Below are 23,769 nucleotides of genomic sequence, written 5' to 3'. Positions count from 1 at the left end.
ATTTGCTTATCGAGAATTTGCGGGACATATGCAAGTTTTTCAAAATGAAGCTCTACATTACTTGGCTAAGAAAGAAATTAAAAATAATATTTTTGCCAACTGGATAAGTTAACCTAGTGCTAGCATCAGCAGAATAATTTCGGTTTTTTTGCCTGCTTGGTTTTAGTTCTGCTGACAAACACGTATGATATGTATGCACACTTTTCGGATATAGTTTGAGGGATTTTTATTGAGAAGAAGAATTATCACGAGAAAATAAACATAATGATAGAGTACAAAAAGTAAGTTAAGTACAAACCTCAATAGAAGTTAGAGATTGGGATATTAGAGCTTAAATTTAGTTGTTGTATCTTATACTCACTGAGCGAAGTAGACTAAAATTTTAAGTACTATCTCTATTATATTATTCAAAGGCAACCAATTTCAGGTGGCTACCGAGAATAGTGTTATGGAAATTAAACTAAATTTTGATGATTGGAATTCCCCCCGCTGTTTTTCTAATGAATTGATAGAATAAAAACTTTAAGCACCAGATATATACTTATGTTATTCTTTCACAATCGTCTTCATGACTCAGTAAAACCGGATTAAGCTTATGACAAGGTTTGTGTGTAAACAGACTATAATTAACTGCTTGGAGATGGAAGGTTTCGCAGTTAAACACGACATTTATGGGAAGTAACCAAAGTTATCAATCAATGCCAGAACACTACGAAAGATTCCTCAACATAGGTGCTCATTAGTTTCAATTTAAAGCTGAATAATATGACAACGGTTTGATGAAAAATTTTAGTGATCCTAGAGTGGTTGGTCAGACAAAAGGGTTGTTTAAAGGTAACTCGTGCAAAATAGATTTGCCATATTGTTAAATGTTGGACAGAAGTGAAGTCAGTATGATTTGAAAAGCAAAGTAGATTGAGCAATTGAAAGGGAAGCGATAAGAAATTAAATCAATTTGTGAATGGTTCACCATTGAGGATTCACTTCAATAATCCAAAATTATAATATTTACGTAAGTTCTGCTTTAACAAGGCTGACAACTAGTCCTGGGTATAAAAGTGTGTACAGATTTTGAAAATTTAACCCGAAGGTAAAGATTCCGCTTACGGTACTCCTTCTTTGCCATAGAATACAAATTTTCTGTTCAATCACGCAATATTGTCTATGTACATATTTTTTCTTTCTTAATGTTGTCATTTTTTATTTCATTATTGTAATAATTGATGGTGACATGTCCGCAGCGATAAATCACAAATACCAGGACAAACATCTACGGTCGAAAAATTAACTCTGAACATTTTACCGACAAAATGTTGGCTATTATTGGACTATTTCTAATAATTATACCTCAACATTTTTTCTTTCCGTAACTGAATCAAAAATTTCAATGATTCAGGTAGGACATTCTTGATTAAGGCGAGATAAGATGGTGTAACTTAAACTGTATGTTGTAAAAATAAACTTTTGCTACCGATAAGACCTTACTTTGCACCTTGGGACCCGATTTCATATAAGATTTTCACTGGCAAATTCTGGTTCGTTTGCAATAGAAGAATTTTAAGCAAATAGGAAAGTTCGGTGTAGTAGTCCGGGAGTTAGCCTGGATGTTTAGATCTGTTGTGAAGAAGCCTTGTTTGAACAGATGGTGAAGAAATACGGAGCACAAAAACAAATATGTCGGGTATTTGCTATTCGCAGTGAAGGTACCAATCAGAAAGTGATAAAATAATTTTTCTCTCATAAAAACTGTAAAGAAGCTAGTTTCTGTTCTCTCACATGAAATTTACTTGAAAGCGGTGACAATAATTGACGCAAAATTTGCCGGAGATGTTGGAATTATGAAGGCTTTTGCATATGATGAGGGCATTATTTTATGTTGTTTAAGGGTATATAAGTTGAAAGGGGTGTCATTTTTTTAGTCGAATACTGTCGAAAGTAGTGTAGTGGGGGTAACAAAATGTACATATAAATACAGGGCTAGAAACTACCCAAATCACCTGAAAAATCGTCTTGATGTTCCTAGATGATATTTAGTCATCAAAACACCTTTCATGCCGATGTTTTTTCAAATAAAGTTAATGATATTATACAGGAAGCGATAAAGGTACTGGCGCAGGGTTTTCGGGTGTAAAATTAATAAAATAAAAAATCTTCGTGACAATTGAAAGAGCAGAAAATTCTCTGTACTTAAACTTATCTTAACAAATAATGACATTTATCGCCTTTTGCTTGAGCAGAATTTTCCTAACCGTTCAACTGATTCGTAAAATTTAGCATACACCTTTGTCTCCAAAATTCCCCAATGGAAAAATCGACTGGGTTGATACCATTTGCGAGACAAATTTACTATTTGTCAAAATAAATTAATGTCTTGATAAATGAAATTAACTAATGAAATAATGGAATGGCTAAACTTGGCTGTTGGTTTTCTACGTGATGAATTTACCGTGAATTGTAAAGTACTTTTCTAGTACATTGTTGTGTTGATTTTGACCCACAATCATTGAAAATCAAAAGTGTTTTTCGTTCTCCATACCATAAAACTTCCAGTATCTTTAGAATTTAGTTCTACATATGTGGATTGCTCCAAGGAGTCTGCTTTATTTATATTTCGTTTCAACCTGCTTTTATTTTTTAATTTGCTTCCCCGATTTGCTATTGCTCATTTGATGATTTATATTGAAGTATAATATATTGAAATGAAAGCTAATTCCTTTTCATTTGAGGTCTCCCTCTTACCATCTTCGTCTCTAACTCGTGAAACTCAAACTAAGAGGCATCTTCTAATTTTAATGGCCTGAGGATGCCAAGGCAGGGACCGAACCTCATTACATAACTGAGGCAGGAAAGGTGGGAACTGTGAACGCTCACGCATATAGTGAGTTACATCCTTTTACGTCGAATTTAAGGGGGGAGGGGGGGTCCCTATACATGCAAAAGGGGGGCGTACATTTTTTTTTCATCAAATATAGTCATGCGGGGTATCAGATTAAAGGTCTCGGTTAGTACTTTCCGAAGCCGGTCTTAGTTTTGATATTTGTTGGAAAGGTGGGGAATGCGGGGGTTTGAAAGTGATCATTTTTTTAACGAACCCATTCTCAGAAACTGCTTAACCGAACAATCTGAAAAAAATCAGGGGGCTGCCATTATATGGTGCCTAGGCTCCGAAATACCCTCCATATCGATACCTATTCAAATAAAGTTAACAACACCTAACAAAGTTATACTAGGTCAAAACTGTCGCTCCTTTGCAAATTCAAGACTATGAATGTCAATATCACTTAAAAGTGGATATTTTCACATAATATATGCATATTTTACGTGCTACATGCTAATAGGACAAGTGCACACCCAAATCTCTTTATAAAATAAATACACAAAACTTTTCATACCTGAAGTGTCTTCCCGACTTGTTTAATTTTTATTTTCTATTTCCAGCTCCAAATTAGCCAACTTTTCTTAGGCTTTTGGGATAGCTCTCCTCTTGGTCATTTCTGGCTACTCGGGATGATCTTTTGAATATCGATCAATCAAGATTCAGTGGAAATTTTTACATTTATTTTTGCTATTTTTTAACAATCGTTTTACTCTTTCGCCTTAAACAATTTTTCCTTTGTACGTAGCACCGGGCCTGTATTATTTAGCTTTATCCATTTTCGACATTTCGCTCCTTGATTGATCTTCAATTAGTTGGTAAAATATTGTCCTTAACCCTAGAAGATTTAAGTATTCTTTAATAACTTGATTGATTTGGTTGTGGCACGCACAGACTGTTCTTTCGAATCAAAATTGAATCGAAATTTTTGTTTTTGAATTAATTTTTCTTGCTTAAAATGTAGATATTAGAGAAGAAACAAATATAGCTGAGTAGTTAGAGTATAAGGCTGTGATTGACTACCTGAGTCAAATCAAGGTAATAATCTCGAGCGAGCGCAATGCTGACCACATTGCCTCCTACAGTGCACCGTTACGGTCTTGAATGAAGTGCTCTAACACACTTCAAGGCGCTGATCTAATATGGATTGTTGCGCCAACGATTGTGGATCATCTGAACCAAAAAATGACCGTGGATTTAGTTGAATAGCAGCAAAATTGGGTTCACAAAATGTCGGACAGTTATACTTAATGGTTCAATTCAATTCACTGAAAAAACCGTCGTTCCCGGCTATAAAATAGCCACTTTTTATCGAGAAATAATTGAACGATAAAACATTAAATTTTTCTGTATTGAATAAGCCTCCCGAGTTTTGAAAAGATCGGTTCAGTTGTTTTCGAGTAATTCTGATTACCCGTTTGGTTTTGATATCATTTGTAGAAAAACACGTTTAAAGTTTCTACTTAAGATCGTTTACGGAATGGATTTTTCTCTTTCAACGATCATATCTCAATCTTTATCGGATCTACTTGAAATTTTAAGAACTTATTTTCAGATAGTTATAATTACAAAAAAATGTAAAATAGCAAATGGGGTTAACCTCTTGAAACCTTCTTTAATTCACCCTACAAGTAGAATCTGTTTGTCAAAAAACCTATGTGGAATATTAGTCCCGAACTCAAGTGAAAATAGTCTGACCATGCCCAGCATGCTGAGCTTCTATTTTGGACTTAAACCTTTTGAATTGAATATACAAATGCATGTAAATAAGGAAATATGCGAAATTTTTCATTCAACCCACCAAAAACTCCTTCGATCGCATTCTTGATATTATCCTTTCCAACTTTATTTACGGCAGGCGGTACACATCATTTACTATGATTTCTCTAAAGAGTTTGATTTTGTAAATCATAATATATTCCTCTCTAAACTAAAGGAGCAGACATGGTCGCGGACGCCATTTGGTAGTACCATATACCAAGTCGACCAAAAAAATTCAGTACGACATAAAAATTAAATTATTTAATGGTTTTTATGGGTGTTGTTGCATTTTCCCAACAATCCCATTATGTCCAAGATGGTGCATATTTGTTTACACTAGTTCGTCTGTCAACATTTTCACACACGACAGAATCTCAGATTATTATTTACTAATTTGAATCTTCTATGCTTACTATAAGGAAGGTTGCATTGCTAAGTATATACATTACAATTGTATTTTAGATAGGATTATGAGCACGGTCGTGAGGTGTAATATTGCATATTTCTACGCGATCCTGAAGAGTTTCTTTTAATAATTGTTCATCCCGTTTCCTAAAGCCCTATACTAGGCCCCCTGTTGTTTTCATTTTTTATTAATGATGTTCCCTCATTTCTGATCTGCTTACGCAGCCGCCATCCAATAAATCTCTGGCTGATTTTTATAAATCAAGAGAGAGTTAAGAACCACCTCTGGCTAATTTTTGTTAACTAAGAGGCGAAAGAGTGAGATACACCTTTTAAGGTCCGACCATACCTAAATGCAGCTCTACAGAAGTGCGCTCCGAAATCTGGTCGCGGTCCTTGATGGCTTCTGCCTCTGTTATGATTATGAGAAAGTCACCACTTAAATTAACCAGTTACGTATAAATATTTTATCGTGTTAAGATAGAAAAATACAAAGGGTTACAAAGGGAGGTAAAAAATGAAAAATTATGCAAAGTGTGAGCAATGGAATATAAATAAAAAACTTCTAGGATTTTGACATCGAATTCAGAGCTAACGGAAACAAAAAATAATTGCAGACCAAAGTTAATCGAAAACTTTTTTTTAATGTTCTTAAAAAATATAGAACATTTGTTTCCCAAACGTAATATGAAATCCCAAGAAATAATATAGTTAAATCAATGCAATATTTCGCCTCAAGTACAAGAGCCATATATTCTGACATTTTTATAAAAGCATCTTGAATCATGTGGGCACCCAAAACAAAAGTTCGTGAAGGGCAAAAACTCAAAGTTTTACAATACTTACAAAAAGCGTTTTAGCAAGCTTCTGTAGCACTAAAATTATCTGATTAAACTAAAGCTAATACTAATAACGCATAAGTAACTAGTACGACTATCGAAAAGTTAATAAAATTGGGAAAATAGAATAATTTTGGAGGTTTTCCCCTCGCCACCCCACTGTGAGCCATAATGCTATTTTCGCACTCTTCTGTTTATCTTATTTCACGTCGTACACAACAAACATGAAATGATTTTTGTGGAACCCAAATTTCAATATTTCACGGTCATGGATTACAGTCTCATTAAACTAAATAGAAGTTTAGGCAATTTTTCTGTTTCTGTTTAATTTGTTCATTCACCAGACTCTTTGAAACAATTGAAACATAAATAACTAAGTATTTTTCTCCGGAGGAACTTTAGTACTGTTCAAGATGTCTTTTCAAATTGCTTTACAATCTGATTCGCTTCTTGTAATTTTTAATCAGATGTAAACATATTCGTTCTGTAAATAAATCTAAACGCCAGACATTTTAGAGTAAACCTGAACAGAATGTCTGTTATCTCAATCTGGGCATCTACATCTGTGTAAAAATAATGGCCAAAACTTTACATCATCATTATTTTCAGATTTTTCGATTGGTTAGTTTGTCAAAATAGCCCCCTAATTTAAGTAACCACACTTATAACGACCCCCACTCTGCAATTGATTTCGAAAGTAAAACCTGTTTCGATCGAAATAAACGGACAGTAACCCGAATTCAATGGGGTCCTGTTTTCCATAAACAAGTCGGAATACCGGAAGCTGCACGCTTCAAGTATAAAGGTTTTGTTTTGATCTTGTATGAGAAATTTCCTATGTACGTTTTCCCATTCGTACATGCCTAAAAAATCAAAATATTCCTTCGTGCCCAAAAGCTCCAACTTCGACGTTCATATGAGTTCACTTTACATGATCATGACGTCACACCATAAATTGCGATAAATTCACGTGAAATACAAAACTTTAATCTGATCGGTAACTTTGTTAATAATAGTTTTAATTTTTCAATCTTTCCAAAATTGTGTATTACATTACTGATTTCGTGTAAATTTGCAAAATATTGTAATATGCTAGTATTATTAGCTTTATTTGAGCACGTATCGGAATAGAATGTATTTTGAGGCTTAGATTTGGTATTATTATGACTTTATTTCAGATTTTTCCGTTGGATAGGTTCTGAGAACGAAACCAGTTACACTTTTCTGGGCATACATTTTGAGCTCTCATTCCAATATTAGAAATAAGATCAGTATCGCCAAGTGTTAATCGAGTCCCTTCATTTTATACCCCACATGACCATATTTTGTGAAAAAAATGTTACACACCTCTTGCACATGTATGGGAAGCCCCCATTAAACTCAACCCAAAATGGCACTACTCGCTGTATGTAAAGGGATTCGCAGACGACATGTTCTCACCAAATTTCGGGACAACAGCCTCAGCTGTTTCCGAATAAATCGGGTGTGATAGACAGATAGACAGGTTTTGCTTTACACAAAGCTTTGAAAAGAGTATCGGAAAATAAACGGAAGTAATTTTTAGCTGATGCAGCTTACTTTAGTACAAACTGAGAGGAACTTTTCCAACTTTTCCCGAGAGTCTATACTTTTTTACATATACACGAAGTTTCGCTCGGGGTAGCTGATTCCATTACATAGCATAGTCGTTCTTCTTTAAAGTGTGACCTATCCACTGCTACTTCTACCTTCTTTTGCCTGTCGTTACCTGCGTTCAAGAGACGAAGTAGGTGCAGATTGTATTAGGCGATAGCACTCCGATGCTCCGATTTGTGTTAACGAAAGCTTGGGGTCACTGGCCATGTGTGAACAGAGAAAGAATTGACGTGGAAAACAACAACCTGATGTTAGTGTTGAGGTAGATGCCAGATTTAAGGAAAAAGGTAATTTTCAGAAAAATAGTTGAAATCTGGAAACTGATTTATTACTAGTCTTCTTCAACTTTTTGGCACAAACGTTGCTTTTATATTTTCTATTTCAGTATAAGATTAATTCCAACAACACTTTGGAGGAGGGAGTGTTTTGTTTCGGATATATCAGCACACATGCAAAGTAAAAAAAAATATGCCTGCCATATTCTATTTCCTATTGTTTTAAAAATTTAAGGTGCAAAAAATCTCTCAAATATTTTCCACTAGAATGTTTAACATGTGTGTGTAAAGAAAAAGGTATATAATCGACTATTTTAATTATTTTTAAAACGAACTTCGTTTTCTTCCTCGGTTTGTACTAATATTACATTTGTGGAAATTTGTGAAAACCACATATGCTAGTTAATCAAATTTTACATCGATGATTACGCAAAGCATGAAATTCTCTGATAAACTATTTTCTAAAATACTTCGGCCAGACACGATCTGAATGGTCCTGTTTTGGAGGTATTGATCATGTTTCGAATTACATAAAAAATAATATCAATGAAGGACACCGCTGCCAACGATGGGGCCAGAATGGAGATGAAAGGACTCGTTACTATTAAATTTGTGCTCAAGGGAGGTAATTTGAACAAATCGGGGAAGCAGAAGCTGGACGCTTCCGGTATGAAAGGTTTTGTCTATTTCTTTTATAAAAACATTTGAGTGGACATTTGTCCCATTAGTACTTAGGGTATAACATATATAATAGTTCAAAAAGCCCACGGACCCTCTTCCCGCCCAACCGGACCGAGGGGCGACCATATATATATATATATATATATATATATATATATATATATATTATGTGAGAATATGCACTTTCGTGTGATAGTGACATTCAAAGCCATTCAAAGCCGTTGAATTTGCACAGAAGCGCGATTTACACCAAACTTGGAAGGTTTATGCCCTATGTTATAGCTTATATTGCTGCATTTTTGTGATTCTAGCATGAACTTTAAATTTTTCGGTTGGTTAATTTCTCCGAAAGAAATAATCACTTTTGACCCACCACACTCCCCACATTTCGAACAAATATCAAAACTAAGACCAGCCACAAACCGAGACTTTTCATTTGATGACTCACATAACTATATAGGGTGGAAAAAATGTACACTCCTTTTGCATGTATCAAGAATTTCGATGACTTTAAAATTATTTCGGTGAGTGTATGACGTCTGTCAAATGATTTTTTCGTTTTTTGAAGAAATAAACAAAATCTTTCCCCGAAAAGTTTAGCTACAATCAGCTTTCTTTTCTCTCAACACTAGTCCAGAAATTCAAATGATCTCGATCAAATTGTAAAAATAATATTCGATGCTGATTTTCTCTGAATCAATATTTATAATCTAGATCAAACCATTGTTATGTGTGTACTTTTGTTGTTAGAAGCAGACTAACCACCAAAATTTGACCAACTATTCGTTGATCAGCCCCAACAGAAATGGGGGTCTGTGCGCTCACTTAGTTTCAATTACTGCTCAAATTTATGCAATAGTTAATTGGCCTATATTTGATAGAAAATTAGAGAATTAATCCAGTAAAAAAAACGTTTTATGCAAAAATACTTTTAAGGGCTTTCTTCTCAAATAAAAAATTATAAATAAATGTAGTAAAAAGTTGAACAAAACTTGTGATAAATAGTTTGCCAAATTTTAATTATTTTTCTGAGAATCACCTCAAAATTTATCTTAACATTTTGTTTACCTGAAAGTGTATGCCAATAAACTAATTCAACAATGTAAATAAGAAGTCAATGTATGTACATCAATAGAATCATTTGTTCATTTTTTCCGTGCAATAACTTCTCAAATTTATTAGGTTAACTTTCGTATCTTCCTGAGCTTGCGATTATGTCTTAATTATTGTTTGGTAATCTAATTAAGTGGGAGTAATAACTACCGATGTCAGTGTTTTATTATTTATCTTGTCGTAGCTCGCAAATATCGTGCTTCTCATATGAATGAAGATATAATACTTATTACTCCGAAAACGTATGTACATATAACATACAGGTGCTCACAAAATTGAAGGCACAAGTGGCAATTTATTGCTTTGGATCATACTACATTAAAACTTTGCGGGAAATAAAGTAGTTTTTTCTTAATAATATAATAAAAAAACATTCATTATCAACGCGCAAAAACCGGTATCCAGGCCTGCCACTTCAGACGCTGAGTGACGTTTTGCGCTGAGGTCCACTTATTCGATATCCCTAAAAGCTGTCTGGCGTCCTGACAAATGCCATCGCTCCATCTCAGGCAGTGTCTGCCTCGTCTTCTTTTCCTACAATAGATACTGCCCTTATAGACTTTCCGGGCTGGATCATCGTCCATACGGATTAAGTGACCCACCCACCGCAACCTATTGAGCCGGATTTTATCCACAACCTGACGGTCATGGTATCGTTCATTGATTTCGTCGTTATGTAGGCTACGGAATTGTCCATCTCATGCAGGGGGCCAAAAATTCTTCGGAGAATTCTTCTCTCGAACGCGGCCAAGAGTTCGCAGTTTTTTTTTGCTAAGAATCCAAGTCTCCGAGAAATACATAAGGACTGGCAAGGTCATAGTATTGTACAGTAAGAGCTTTGACCCTATGGTGAGACGTTTCGAGCGAAACAGTTTTTGTAAGTTAAAATAGGCTCTGTTGGCTGCTAACGGATTTCATCGTCATAGCTGTTATCGGTTGTGATTTTCGACCTTAGATAGAAGAAATTTTCAACGGTCTCAAAGTTGTAGCCTCCTTTCATTGTTTTCGTTTGACCAGTGCGATTCGACGTTGTTCGTTCTTTTGGTTTTGGCGCTGACGTTGCCACCATGTACTTCGTCTTGCCTTCATTGATGTGCAGCCCAAGCTCTCGCGTTTGTTCCCGCCTGCTCGATCTAGATGAAGGTAGGCTGTACATCTCGGGCTGTTAATCCCATGATATCAATATCGTCAGCATAGTAGTTGGGTGGACTTGAAGAGGATGCATCGCGAATCACTTTCTCCAGGGCCAGGTTAAAAGGGACGCATGATAGGATATCCCCTCGCCTTAGACCGTTGTTGATGTTGAATGGTCTCGAGAGTGATCCTGCTGCTTTTATCTGGCCTTGCACATTGGTCAGGGTCAGCCTAGTCAGTCTTATCAATTTCGTTGGGATAGCGAATTCTCGTGTACAGTTTCACTCTGGCTATGTTGTCATAGGCGGCTTTAAAGTCGATGAAAAGATGGTGCAACTGATGTCGATATTCCAACAGTTTTTCCATCGCTTGCCGCAGAGAAAAAATTTGATCTGTTGCTGATTTGCCTGGAGTGAAGCCTCTTTGATATGGGCCAATGCTGTTCTGAGCGTATGCGGCTATCCGGCCTAGCAAGATAGAGGAGAATATCTTATAGATGGTACTCAGCAACGTGATACCTTCATGCCATTTATATATATATACATGATATAAAGACTAAGAACAAGAAAATCAAAATATGCAACACAAAATTGAAGGCACAAAGAAATTAAATTTATAATATTTCAGTCTTGTTGTCCTTTTAGTACTTGGTTGAGTATCCTCGAGCATCTTTCACTGTTTGCAATCGTCTGGGCATACTTTCGACTAGTTTCTCCGTAGTATTAGACGCGATATTTTGCCAATCTTTAAGGATTACGTTTTAACATATTTGGACTAGTGGCGTCACACGTTTAGATCACATCCGAAATGAGGATATCCGCCATCGTTATGGGGTTGCACCGATCGTGGAAAAGTTGCGAGAGAGGCGTCTTCAATGGTATGGTCACGCAATTCGTGCCAATGAGAATTGACTTGCCAAGATTGGTCTGAACATCGAAGTCGATGGTAAACGACCAAAAGGCAGACCTAAACAACGGTGGCTTGATACGCTAGATGGGGATTTGATAGCCTCGAGATTGGACCTAGATCAGGCATTCGATAGAGCCAAATGGCGAAGCCGATCACGACGAGCCGACCCCGCTTGTGAACGGGACAAAGGCTGAAGGAAAAGAAGATGGATACTTTGCGGATAACTTTTTAAGGTTTTGTTTGCTTTACTGCTGCTGATAAATTTTTCCCGTTCAGGGCTGTATTTGCTTTTTTCCAAACAAACCAGCGGCAAATACATTAAGTTTTCGTTCTTCTTATCGTTTCTAGAAATAGGTTTGCGGATCATTACAGCTTCAGCTCGTACGTTGTTTATGGACCTTTTTGGTTCTTTATTGATTTGCTGATGAATATACCGTTCGTCGAGAAGCTTTAGTAGCCTTTTCCGCTCGCTACCAGGTCTATTTATCAAACTTCCGTCATTTTTCCATTTGTTTACAATCGTTCTTACCGATGAAAATAATCTCCCGACCATTCTACCAACTTCGCGATAAGTTTTCCCTTCACAAACAAGCTTAACAATAATTTTTCCCTCTCCAACTGGTGTTTCCTTCCTTATTTTGTTCTAAATAGTATTTTCAAAACAAATCCGGAAAATTTACAAACAATGTATATACAGAAATATTTTCAGATAATTTCAATCGATAAACACCGTCCGAACACGCAGAAAATCTTGTTGATAAATTTTTGTGCCTTCCATTTTGTGTCGCATAAGATTGCAGTTTTCGGGGAAATCCCCTTTAATTTTTAATGCAATGCTAGTTGAAAGAAACAGATTTGCTTCTAAAATTAATGAGAATTTATTGAAATATTTAAGATTATAAAAAATTTTACTCTTTGTGCCTTCAATTTTGTAAGCACCTGTAAGTGTCCCGATAGCCCAGCGATTAAAGCACTAGGCTGTCGTACGGAAGTTTACGGTTCAAATCTGATTAGTAGCAGTGGGGTTTTGTATCGTGACTTGATGTCGGATTCAAGTCGACTCAGTTGTAAATGACTACCTGATTCAAACCAGGGAAATAATCACCGCAAGCTCAATGCTGATCACATTGCCTCCTACATGGTACTGGAATCCTAGTGTACCGTTCCGGTCTTGAGTGAAGTGCTCTAGTACACTTCAGGGCCCTGATCCAATTGTCGTAACAACGATTATTTATTATACATAATATCATATTTAACAAAATAAATCTAATGGATTTCGTGAGGTCTTAGACTGAAGAAAGGAACAAACGGTTCGCAAAACACTGTACACATGGAAATTTAATACAAAAGTTCTTACCCAAACTAACGGTCAACACGTTGTATAAGTCCTAGAGTGAAACTGGGTTGGTACCCACGATGGAGCACAAAGCCTGGGAAACACTTGTGAACCAAAGAGACCAACAGTTCTACTGCCAAATCATATCCCAACTTCCACGTGGTGATCGCTGAGAGATTTTTTTTCCAAAAAAAAAAGTAGTGCAAATATTGAGGTGTGAAGGTTGGTCTCGCGCGCCTTAAAACGGGATCAACCGTGCCTCATGTTCTATAGGTGGAGAGGTAGGTAGGAGTGACAACCCTGCATGAAAGATGACTGTTACGAAGTCACGAAAGGAGGAAAAATTTTGCCATTTGTGGATTTTCTCATAGAACGGGTGCTCTCTGTACGGCCTGATGGCTGCTGGCCGATATCAGCCAGATAGGGACATAGTCCATATTCAGACGATACGTCTGCACCCATATAAAACAAATAAGCCTGGGAAAACCAACAGATCTGTGAACTCGAAAAGTACAAGATGGAACCGCACCAGACACGCAAGTTTTACTAGCAACCCAACAAAATCAGGTCATTCACACCTTGATATTTATCCTGTTGAGACAAAGAGGGGAATCTGATTTCCAACCGTATGGGCATATCGGGGGTTGAGTATTTTGATGAACTGCTCAACAACCAGAACATTGGCAAGTTGGAGCTCCCACCAACCGAAGATGATGGAAAAGTGTGGCTACCATCAAACATGTAGAAAATAGTCCATGCAGCTCATGTGCTTAACAATCATAAGGCGCGAGGAGCTGATCGATTTACAGCCGAACTGGTTAAATATGAAGTCGACCAACTACACGTTTTTGGATAGCGAATTAATGCCTAATGTCTGGCAAAGAATCATTACTTGTCCCATAGATAACAAAAGGAACTACCACTCAGTGCAGCAGTTATAAGGCCGCCATCCACTATTAAGCCGGACTGTCAGTTACGCCTTACATACAGTTGACCGGTGGCTAGAATGTAGGTGAGATCCAACTGGCCTGTCAGTTTAGACGGTTCATGGGGCCGGTGTTCTATTGAAAAACGATTCGGCCAGTCAGAAAAGAGATAAGGCAAACTGGTACGTGTGTGCTTCGATGCGCCCTGTCGACGGTTGTCGCACAGGCCGCTTAGGCAGTATGCAAAATTTCATCACTGATAAATATTTTTATGAACGCTGCCACTGGTCTTGACAGTTCTCATGCAATCCTTGGAAACTTACGTTTTTAGCATTGAAAATTGTGAACACTGAGCCTATATAACGATGAAATTTATGAGCGATACATTGACCGTTTGTTGTGGATAAAATTTATCTTTATAAGCTGCGGGAGATAGGAGCCTTCGGCAGGTAATATCTATGGTTCCAGAACGGCAGCTGCAGATAGTTGCTAAAGATATCGAATTTCCGGACCTTGAAGTACTGGCGGCTTTAAGTTCCATATAATTAGCACTCTCGTCGTGTTTCCAATTATATAAAAAGGGGCCAATTTCAATCTGTTGCCACTTTGAGTCTCGCAGTTTTCAGGGTAGAGATGAGGCAGTGTCTGTTGAGTTGTCTCTGCTCTGGATGAAACTTTTAAACATTCTTTCTATTTTTTGAATACACGGATGTTATGCCCAAAACGACAGGTCGGTAGACCAAAAAAATGGGAGCAAGTTGCTCTACGTCTGGTCCAGTCCAACATGAAGTAGATATGGAATTGTGATCCCTCATACCAAAAAAAAAAGATTAACAAAAGTTCGGTAAATTTAAATAAAAAAATTAACAGACGGTTGTTTGTTTCCTCTTTTATTGATCATTACCGGTTTGTTTTTTTTCGGCGTAGTTTCCATTGATAACAATGTATTTCTTAAGCCTGTAGATCCATCTTTTAAAACATTAATTGAGATCGTCTTTTTCTATCTGTGCTCTAACTGCGTTGTCTTCATTAGAACTAAAGAGTCTTCTTCCCTTTTTTTAACGCATCAAATTTCCTGCTGTGTGGGCGGCGGAATTTACACACGCATAGCATCATCGAATGTATGTTTTGTAGTCTTCACACTATATATCGCTAAAGTGTGAAAAACAACCTTAAGCTTTTTAAATTGTCCTAAATGAAAATGTCAGTTTACCGAACTTGTGTTAGCCCCTCCGGATTTACATGAAATTTGGTGGGAGGGTGGAAACGGTAAACCCACACGTATGCAGTGAGTAACGTCTATCTACATTGAGTCACTAACCTTTTTTTCAACGTAGATAGTCATGGTCTCAATTAAAACATTTGTTTTAAAAGGGGGAGTATGGGGGCTGGAACGTAATCATTTCTTTCATGGAAAAAAATTAACAGGCTATCCCTATACGATGTCTAGGCCTTGAAACACCCTACATACCGATAACTGCTCAAATAAGGTTAGTAGTAGTTATGGTACTATATTTTTTACTCAATTTAATTCAGCGCCCCCCGGTGGTTTTCTCAGCGCCAGCTGTATTTGCAGAACTGCTTCTTCCACTTATCCGAACTTGAAATTTTCCCTAGTAAGTGGAAGAAGAGAATGCTCGTTAAGATTCCGAAGAAAGTAACCTGTCTTGAGTGCGACAAACGGAGGGGTATTTGCGTGTTTGCTACCGTCGCAAAGATAATAGCTAAAATTATCCTGGACCGCATTAAAGAACATCGCGAAAGCTTAATCGACAGAGGTTAGGGTGGTTTCCGCTCTGGATTCTCCTGCATTGATCACATCATAACCCATCGGATCATTTCGCAGCAGTGTGCGAAATCCGGATTTTCATTTCGCCAGCTCTTCATCGATTTCGAGAAGATTTTCGATAGCAGTAACGGGGAGTGTATTGTGTATTTGGAATGATTTACGAAGAAGCGGCATTCCGGACAAGTTAATAGCGATTACTAGAGTGACATGTGATGATGCACAATGTCAGTTGCTGCATCGAGGTTAAATCTCGGGGGAATTTGAAGTTCAAAGCGGACTCCAACAAAGTTGCATTCTGTCGCCGATACCATTCCTTCTTGTTATCCGTGGCATTGAGGAAGAAGCAAAAATATTCGAACATTAGAAAAGTAGTTCGCAATTTTCATAAAGTTATAGAAGTCACTACTCTTGCTGCAAATTTAAATTGAAAAGAAAATGAGAAAAAAAAATATTTTTTTACTAAACAACTGCCGCATCCCCCTTATAGTATGGTTGATACATCTTAACAGAGTATTAGTGATATGCTTTTTAAAAGTCTAAGAAAATACGCTGAAAAAATACATTTAGGATTACTTTTTCAATGTTTATACCAAGTGAAATGTTATTTACGACACACACTTATCAAAGATAAGAGAGATTATGACTGAGAAGGAGCGAGATTTAGTGAATTCTGAAAAATGAAACAAAAATCTTTTAATGATAACTTCGTAGATAATAAAATTGGAAAACTCTCAAAACAATAAAATGATAACATTTTCTTGTGTAAATGAAGCAGAAGAGGGCAAATGTTCGTGGCCAAGTCAAATCTTTCTTCTAAAGGACATTGATAGCGTAGCGTAGCGTAGTATTCGTATTTCGGGCCAGAAATGCAAGTCCAATAAAGGGAGAAAGCTCTTAAAAATACATTTAAATACTTATCCAGATAATTTGAAGGGTGAAAAAAGTGGAAGAGCATTGCAAAAGCTCACACCTTGACGAAGTTTAGTTCATCTCACAGAACTTTGGCCAAATTCCTAACATATAAAACAAATTCTGCGCAAGAAATATAGTTGACTAGCCTTGGTTTCGATTATATGATGGGGATCACATCATCATCTATTTCGGAATGTTTTCACAATCGTTTCTATCCATACATATCTCGGAGGGTTTAATTATTTAATATTGCATACTCTAAACAACTGTCCTATTACAGTAATTTATCTTTACTTGGATTACAGAGAAAATATTCGCGTAGTGATTTTACCGCCCTCAATGAAATTACTTTATTCAATTATCAGCTCTGGTAATGAGGACTAACTAAATAGTGCCGTAAAGTTTACACAATGTAATCTCCCAATAAATAAGTGTGTCAATGGCACGTTTTTGTCTGGCAGTAATGCCGTATTCATCAATGAAAAAGGTAAATCTGAAATGGGTTTGATTAGGCAAACTGTTTTGATATAATTGATCATGATATAGAAAAAGAAAAACAAAAGTAATTATGAAATAGTTATAAAGTTGTCCATGTATCGTATAATTTATGGTGTTTATATAATACTATTGTTAAGGGCATCACAATATTACCGACGGAAAATTGTGTTATTGAAGATAACTGAAAAGATCAATAATTCTTTTATGTTACGCCGTATTTAGTCGTATTTTAACATCCGTAATAAGAACCGGATATGCGTTTACTATTTTTATTGAAACTGATTTTCACCTGATAAAAGCTATGTCAAATGCAGATTTTTTAAGCAATAGAACACTCTTCAAGCTTTTAAAAGAGCAACACAAGTAGAATAATTTATAGCCGCAGATGAAGCGCCTACAAGATTGAACAATATATCATACGCCTAGATAAATCTTACAATCTGAACTATTATGTACTATGCTGATAAAGACGCAATTTTAGATAAATCAAAAATTGAAAGTTTATATTGTTGCACTAATCTTTGCAACTGCTTTCTGCCGTGTAATTTTAGAGCGAATTATACGATGGTGTTGAAGTGCATAGTATAACCAAAAGAAGAATCTTTATCTTTCCTTAATGTATGACCTACACACTGCCACCGTGTTCTAATCAGCTTTCACATTTTGGACCAGAGTGACTCATCGTTCACAAAACCAGAACAAACTTTGTAGCTTTCAATTGATAGTGGCAAACAATTTTCATGTTTCTAGGTTATATAGTGATATTGGGAACAACTTCAACTTGATGTTGTTGATTGAAATAACGAAGGCGAATTTAACGCTGCAAAACTGTTAAACCGAGGATTTTGGTTTTGTTGATATTTATCTTTAGCCCAACTCTGTTTGCTTCCTTTTCCAAATGTAGAATTATTTTGCCAAGGTTCATGGTGGGAGAGGAAACAGATAATAACAGCGTAGTCAATATGCTTGAGGGCAGATATCATGTTCTATTGATGAATAACGAGAACGAATTGCTTTGGCGACAGAATGCAACATTGTCGGATTCCGCTCTGGCCTTCGAATTCCTTTGAAATTTTACCTCAGGGCAAAATGATATTCAATTCGATAAGGAATTGATATTTTTACCCAATTTGACGAAGAGGTAACTTTGACCTACTGTAACTTTGTTAATCATAGTAGGATTCCCAGCAAACTTTCTCGTAGTCTGCTCCTGGGATGTACACCCCTCTTTTGCATATATCGTATATTGCATCTTTTTAAAATTTGTAATAATTATATAAGTTGATAATGTCCAAAATGATCAGCTGAGTTGATTATAGTCAACCACCAAAGTCATTTCGCCATGAGAGAGAGGATGAGAGATATAGCTTAAGAGAAAGTTGATTGGAAACGCTGTGGACCTTATTCTTGCAGAGTAGATTGGTATCATTGCTGTATGAAATGAGGGCTGGAAAAAATCAGTTCTTGCAGAAGATGCGAAATGTACACTCGAGGAATAAGGAATTGTATTTAGCCACGACGGTGTTTGGGCGGAATCACAAAGAAGGATTCGTGCCACTGTCATTTTACATTTTCTCCATGTGGTGTGGGGGTGTATAAGATCAGAAGAAGGAATTGAATTGATGTTAAGGGACAGATTCTTGTTGTTGGATGCCATGCTCGGGGTCACTTTGATCCTCTTCCCGCAATGGTTGATCGTCCGAAAATTTTGCTGAATGAGGGCCAGTTTCCACTTGGTGAAGTATGGTTATAGCTCGTTCAAACATTAATTCAAACGAACTTGGTCGCCAGCATATTGAAAAAACTTTCTTAACTGCGGTTGAGAGTGCGCTAAGGAACGTTTGTTGTAAAAAGGGAGAAGAGACTTGTGAAAGGAATGAAAATTTGAAATTTTAGCAGCATTGATATATGGTGAGGGTCACTGTTGCGGAACTGCTGTTCAACTAGGAAGCTAAGAATCATAGAGTTGCGGTTGAGAGTCAAGCATATTTTTCATCACATAGACGAGTCCATATTGCTATTTGTGGTAAAATCTTCCTTTTTCCCAAGGAGACAGGTTATTTTTAGTGCCTTGTAATCAATTCCGAGCATTTGGCCATTCGGTTGGGTAATTGGGAATAGATCGATGACTGATTTTATGATCGGTTGGAAGATTTGGATATCGAATTGGTAAGCCTCGACGCAAAACCGGGATGCCTGGAGTTCTTTACTAAGGCAGGCCTAGAACCGGTATGTTATACCGCTGATGGCGATTTAAAGATTTTGCTGCAGGTTTAGCGGGTGGGAATATGCCTATATTTATCTGGAAAGAATTTTCGTTTCCCTTTGGAACAGGAGTGATTTGAGCACATTTTAAGCTCGCGGTAAAGTGGGCATTCAGCAAACAATGAACAGCGGAGAGGACTAATTGCTACATAGCATATTGCTAGGACATTCGTTGGAATTCTGTCAAACACAATCACCTTCTTGATTTTGCTCTCCCGAATAGAATTTCTCGCATTTTCGGCTTAACGAAATTAAGTTCCACGCGATTGAACAGTTTTTGTGTTTATTTCCATTTTAAGTGCGCGTCTGTTTTAGATAACATTTTGGGATTTCCCCGAAATTTGGATTCATCCTGTTGCGAACCCAGCGCGCAATTATACTAGACACGAAATTTTCCTGTGATGATGTGAGGGGAACTAAAGTGTTTAAAAAATCCGATCCACCTTACCAAGCATGGCTAGCATAGAGACATCCAACTGCGTGTCGGTAGGATAATTCCAAAGGCAATTAGGTGCAATATGATTTTGACTGATCATAACATAATTTTCACCAACCTTCAATTATTATAACCATTACAAAGTGAAAGAAATGCATAAAATTTCGACGTTTGTAAATTTCTTAAGGTGGTATTTTCTCCTAGTCCTCCGTTGAAATGGTGCCCATTAGCGCCATAAAAGAGGTCTTGAACATCATCCCCCATGTTATGTAAATAGCATGCTGGTACTAAGCCCAGATAAAGGAGGAGGGTTTCAGTAAAAATACTTGTGACCGAGGAAAGTGAAATAAAAGAGTACCTCAGCTTAGTTGGAATACCTCTTTCATGCAGGGGGCCTAATCCAATTGGCCTTCCTCCAGGTTGTGGGTTGGGAGCGATGGGCAAATAACCCGTCAACTACCAAAACCCAGGAGTATGCTAAATAGCCTCGATGGCACAAACGAATGAATCACTACCCTCTTGGATTCTTAGATTAGATGTTAGATTACTAAACAAATCTGGTGCTGTGAAATACCTACTTCAACAGGCTAGCAAATACTAGGTTGGGGTTCTAGCAGTCCAACAAACGAATTGAAATAGTTGAGAGATAATCAACATGAAGTTAGACAGAAAATCTTTAAAAGTGGGAAGCTAGCAGGGAAACGTGAGTTTGGAGTCGCTTTCATCGTGAGGCAAATGTTATCGACTTCAAGCCTATATATGCAAGATTGTGGACGTTTCGGATCCAAATAGTTTTTGTTAATATATGGCTTATCAATATACACACTCAAACTCAAGAAAAGAATGATGAAGTTAACGAGCAATTTTACAATCGCCAAGATATTGGGACTGGTGAACACCAAGGAGATTTTCGGACCGGAAGATCGACAACTGATCAGCTGATCAAAAGACCGAAATGTACTGTAAAAAGTAATGCTTGACTTGCGAATTACAGCAAAATTGATAAGCCTTACCAGAATGACACTAATAGCGTCACACCTGCGTTTGAGGCGGATTAAAGAGATCTGATTAAAGCATGGAGATTGAACGTATGGACGACACTCGGATACTTGGGTATTAAAATGAAGAGCAGAAGGACGAGGATCAGTAGGAAAACCCCGAAAGCGCTGGGTAGATTCTGTTGACAAAGACAGCGGATCACTGCTCGGATTTCGAAATCGGAGGACGCGATCGATGGATCTGGTTGGAGAAAGGACACCATGAAGGCCAAGACCCGAAAGGGGCTGTCGAGCCTCGACGACGACGACGATGACCATCATCTGCAGGAAGAGTAATACTAGTATACTTTTGAATGTGATTACATACCTGAAGAATCACTACAGAGAAGATTGGAAGAAGCTAAGAAAAATAATGGTTGGCGCACAATTAAGTGAATAAGGGCTTTGAAGTGTGTTAGAGCACTTCATTTAAGACTGTATTGGTATACTACAGGATTACAGTACCCTATAGCAGACAATGTGGTCAGCATTGCGGTCGCCCGAGATTATTACTCTCATTCACAGCTGAGGCGACTGGTATCCGACGTCAAATCACGATACAAATTCCACTGGCACCAGTGAGATTTGAACCGTGGCCATCCGTACGATAGCCGTGTGCTCTAACCACTCAGAAGGTTAGCATAAACCCGTTAAACATTATCGAGGAGACGACAAAGCCGATCAGCGAACGGATTTTAATAAAATTTTGAATTATCCAAAATTTTGAAAAACGAAGGAACCTCTTTTTTCACTCATTTTATATTACTAATATAATTTGGCCGTGTTTAGTGAGGCCAGTGGATTAGTATAAAGTCTTTAAAAATGTAGTCAGCTGGAAAAAAGTAGGTCTTGGGAGCGCTATAAATTAGTTCAAATTTCTTGGCGAAAATAACTTATTTATAATTTGTGAAATAATAGAATTCCATAAGCACCGTTTTCTTAACTAACTGCGCTTCTATCTTTACATTTGCTTCCGATTTAGTGCGACTTGGTAATTTGTGGGTCTACCGTATAATATAAATTTATTGCGTGATAAATGCACAATAAACTTCAATAGCCTGTTAGGCATGTAAATTTCAATTTAATTTGAAAAAAAAAAAGAAATCTAACAAACATTTATTCATTTCTTTACAGATGTCTTCAAGATCACTTTTACATGCAAATCCGAGTCTGGGGCATCGCTATTATGATTTATTTCGTTCGCAGAAATTCGTGGACTGTTCATTTACAGTCGAGCAAACCAATATAAAATGCCATAAATTAATTCTATCGGCAGCCAGTCCGGTGTTTGAAGCCATGTTCTACGGCCCCATGTCAGAGAAGCACTCTGTCGAGATCCTAGATATAAGCACGGAAACATTTCGCCTCATGATTGAATATATTTACACGAATGAGGTCGACTTCACGAAAGAGACCATCGAGAATAGCATTGAGCTATATTATAGTGCCGAGAAGTATATTCTAACTGATCTAGTGGCTCTCTGTTTGGCTGCCATACAGAAGAAGCTCCGGTTCCAAAATATTCTGCCCACAATCGATTTGAGCTTCCATATGGATCTGCAGCCCTTACTTCAGCTTTGCATCACATTTTTCAATAAGTGCTGTTTGAATGGTTATCAGTTTATGAACTCGTTGAAATCTAATTACTACCACGTGACTAAGAATTGCCTGAAACTCATGGTGAAGCTGAGCACGCCGTGTAATCAATTGAATTGCTTTATAAGAGAATGGTGTCATCAGGAGTGCAAGAGGCTAGGATTGAGTGAAATTGATTATAAACTAGTGTTCAACGATCTCGAACTCACGGAGCTAATGCAATTTAGTGATAGACAAAAAGCCTTGGGTGGCGAACACAATGCATTGGAACGATCAAAAACGCACCTTTTACATGAGTGCAACCACATAGAACGTGTCTACTACAAAGCTTGTCGCCCGCTTATGATCTCAGAAGCCCAGTCGCAGATAAGTTTCACATTGAAAACAGATCGCTTCATATCGTTGCTGGGACTTGTAATTAATAGCCGGCTGATGCCTAGAAACCTAAGCGAGCACAATCAAGATCAAGTCTATTTTGAGTCAATTGACATTGAAATCCAATCGGAAGGTGAACTTATTTACCGAGGAAGTATCGTCGACCAAAAAACACAGTACAATTGCGACCTGAATATCATGCTCGACCGGAACATAATTTTATCATCAAACGATGAATACTGCATCAAACTGTTCTGGGGCAGGCAAGCCTTTGGAGCTGAATATCCTTGCAGTATACAATCTAACGTTGTTAATGGGGTTACATTTTTGGATCACCACACGTCAATGGACTGCAACGGAAGCATCGTTAAAGGAATAAAATATTTAAATATAGTTTAAAATCTTCATTTTCTCTTGGATTATAAAACTATGCATTTGCAGATTGTGTGAATCTCGTTGCCAAAATGAATAAAGCACGATATATGCTAATTTTAGAGGTTAGCGAACTTTGTATTTTTTATATTCTTGATGGAAACTCGTTTGATAGCCACAAAATGTCTGAGATTTCCGAACTATAATTCATTTCGTTTATCTTATATGAGAATAGAAATTATAAAATCTGGATATGTAAAGGATTTCAAATAATGCCACTGTGATTTGTTGTGAAATATTTTTTATGGAAAATAGTGAATAAATATTACTATTAAATAGGGAGCGTTGTTTATTTGTGATAGTCCTGTGATGGAATGTCAGCGTTGAATGGAGCACTGTAGCTGTAGTTATTCATATGGGATCCATCTGGATTCGAATGGCCTGGGTTCTTTCTGGGAGTGATGGCAGCAACCACGTACCAAATAATATATTTTTGGATTGAAAATTCAAACATTCTACGTATACGAGTTCGACCACATTTCTGAGGTAAGAAGATCGGAGACACGATTCGTCACAGAGTTCACTGCCTTTTCCAAGGTT

General features: G+C 37.1%; 2 protein-coding genes across 2 annotated transcripts in view; one reads left to right on the top strand and one right to left on the bottom strand.

Moving 5' to 3' along the window:
- The window catches only part of LOC119654395, a 29,896-nt gene extending 29,515 nt beyond the window's left edge, over window positions 1–381 (bottom strand). The window contains exon 1 of the mRNA XM_038059776.1: window positions 362–381. The gene's annotated coding sequence lies outside the window, so the exon portion shown is untranslated. The remainder of the gene's footprint in view (window positions 1–361) is intronic.
- Window positions 382–811: 430 nt separating this feature from the next.
- Window positions 812–23,508, top strand: LOC119654396. Its single transcript, XM_038059777.1, has 2 exons — window positions 812–834; window positions 21,961–23,508. The coding sequence occupies exon 2, from the start codon at window positions 21,961–21,963 to the stop codon at window positions 23,194–23,196; it is 1,236 nt and encodes a 411-aa protein (XP_037915705.1). The 5' UTR covers window positions 812–834; the 3' UTR covers window positions 23,197–23,508.
- Window positions 23,509–23,769: the final 261 nt, after the last annotated feature.

This window comes from Hermetia illucens, chromosome 4, assembly GCF_905115235.1.
Source record: "Hermetia illucens chromosome 4, iHerIll2.2.curated.20191125, whole genome shotgun sequence".
Classification (NCBI taxonomy): Eukaryota; Metazoa; Arthropoda; class Insecta; order Diptera; family Stratiomyidae; genus Hermetia; species Hermetia illucens.
The sequence above is the reverse complement of the archived record's forward strand: the minus strand, read 5'-3'. Positions and strand labels throughout refer to the sequence as shown.

Excerpts from the sequence above, each read along its gene's own strand:
- LOC119654396 (XM_038059777.1), top strand. The coding sequence starts at position 21,961 with ATGTCTTCAAGATCACTTTTACATGCAAATCCGAGTCTGGGGCATCGC.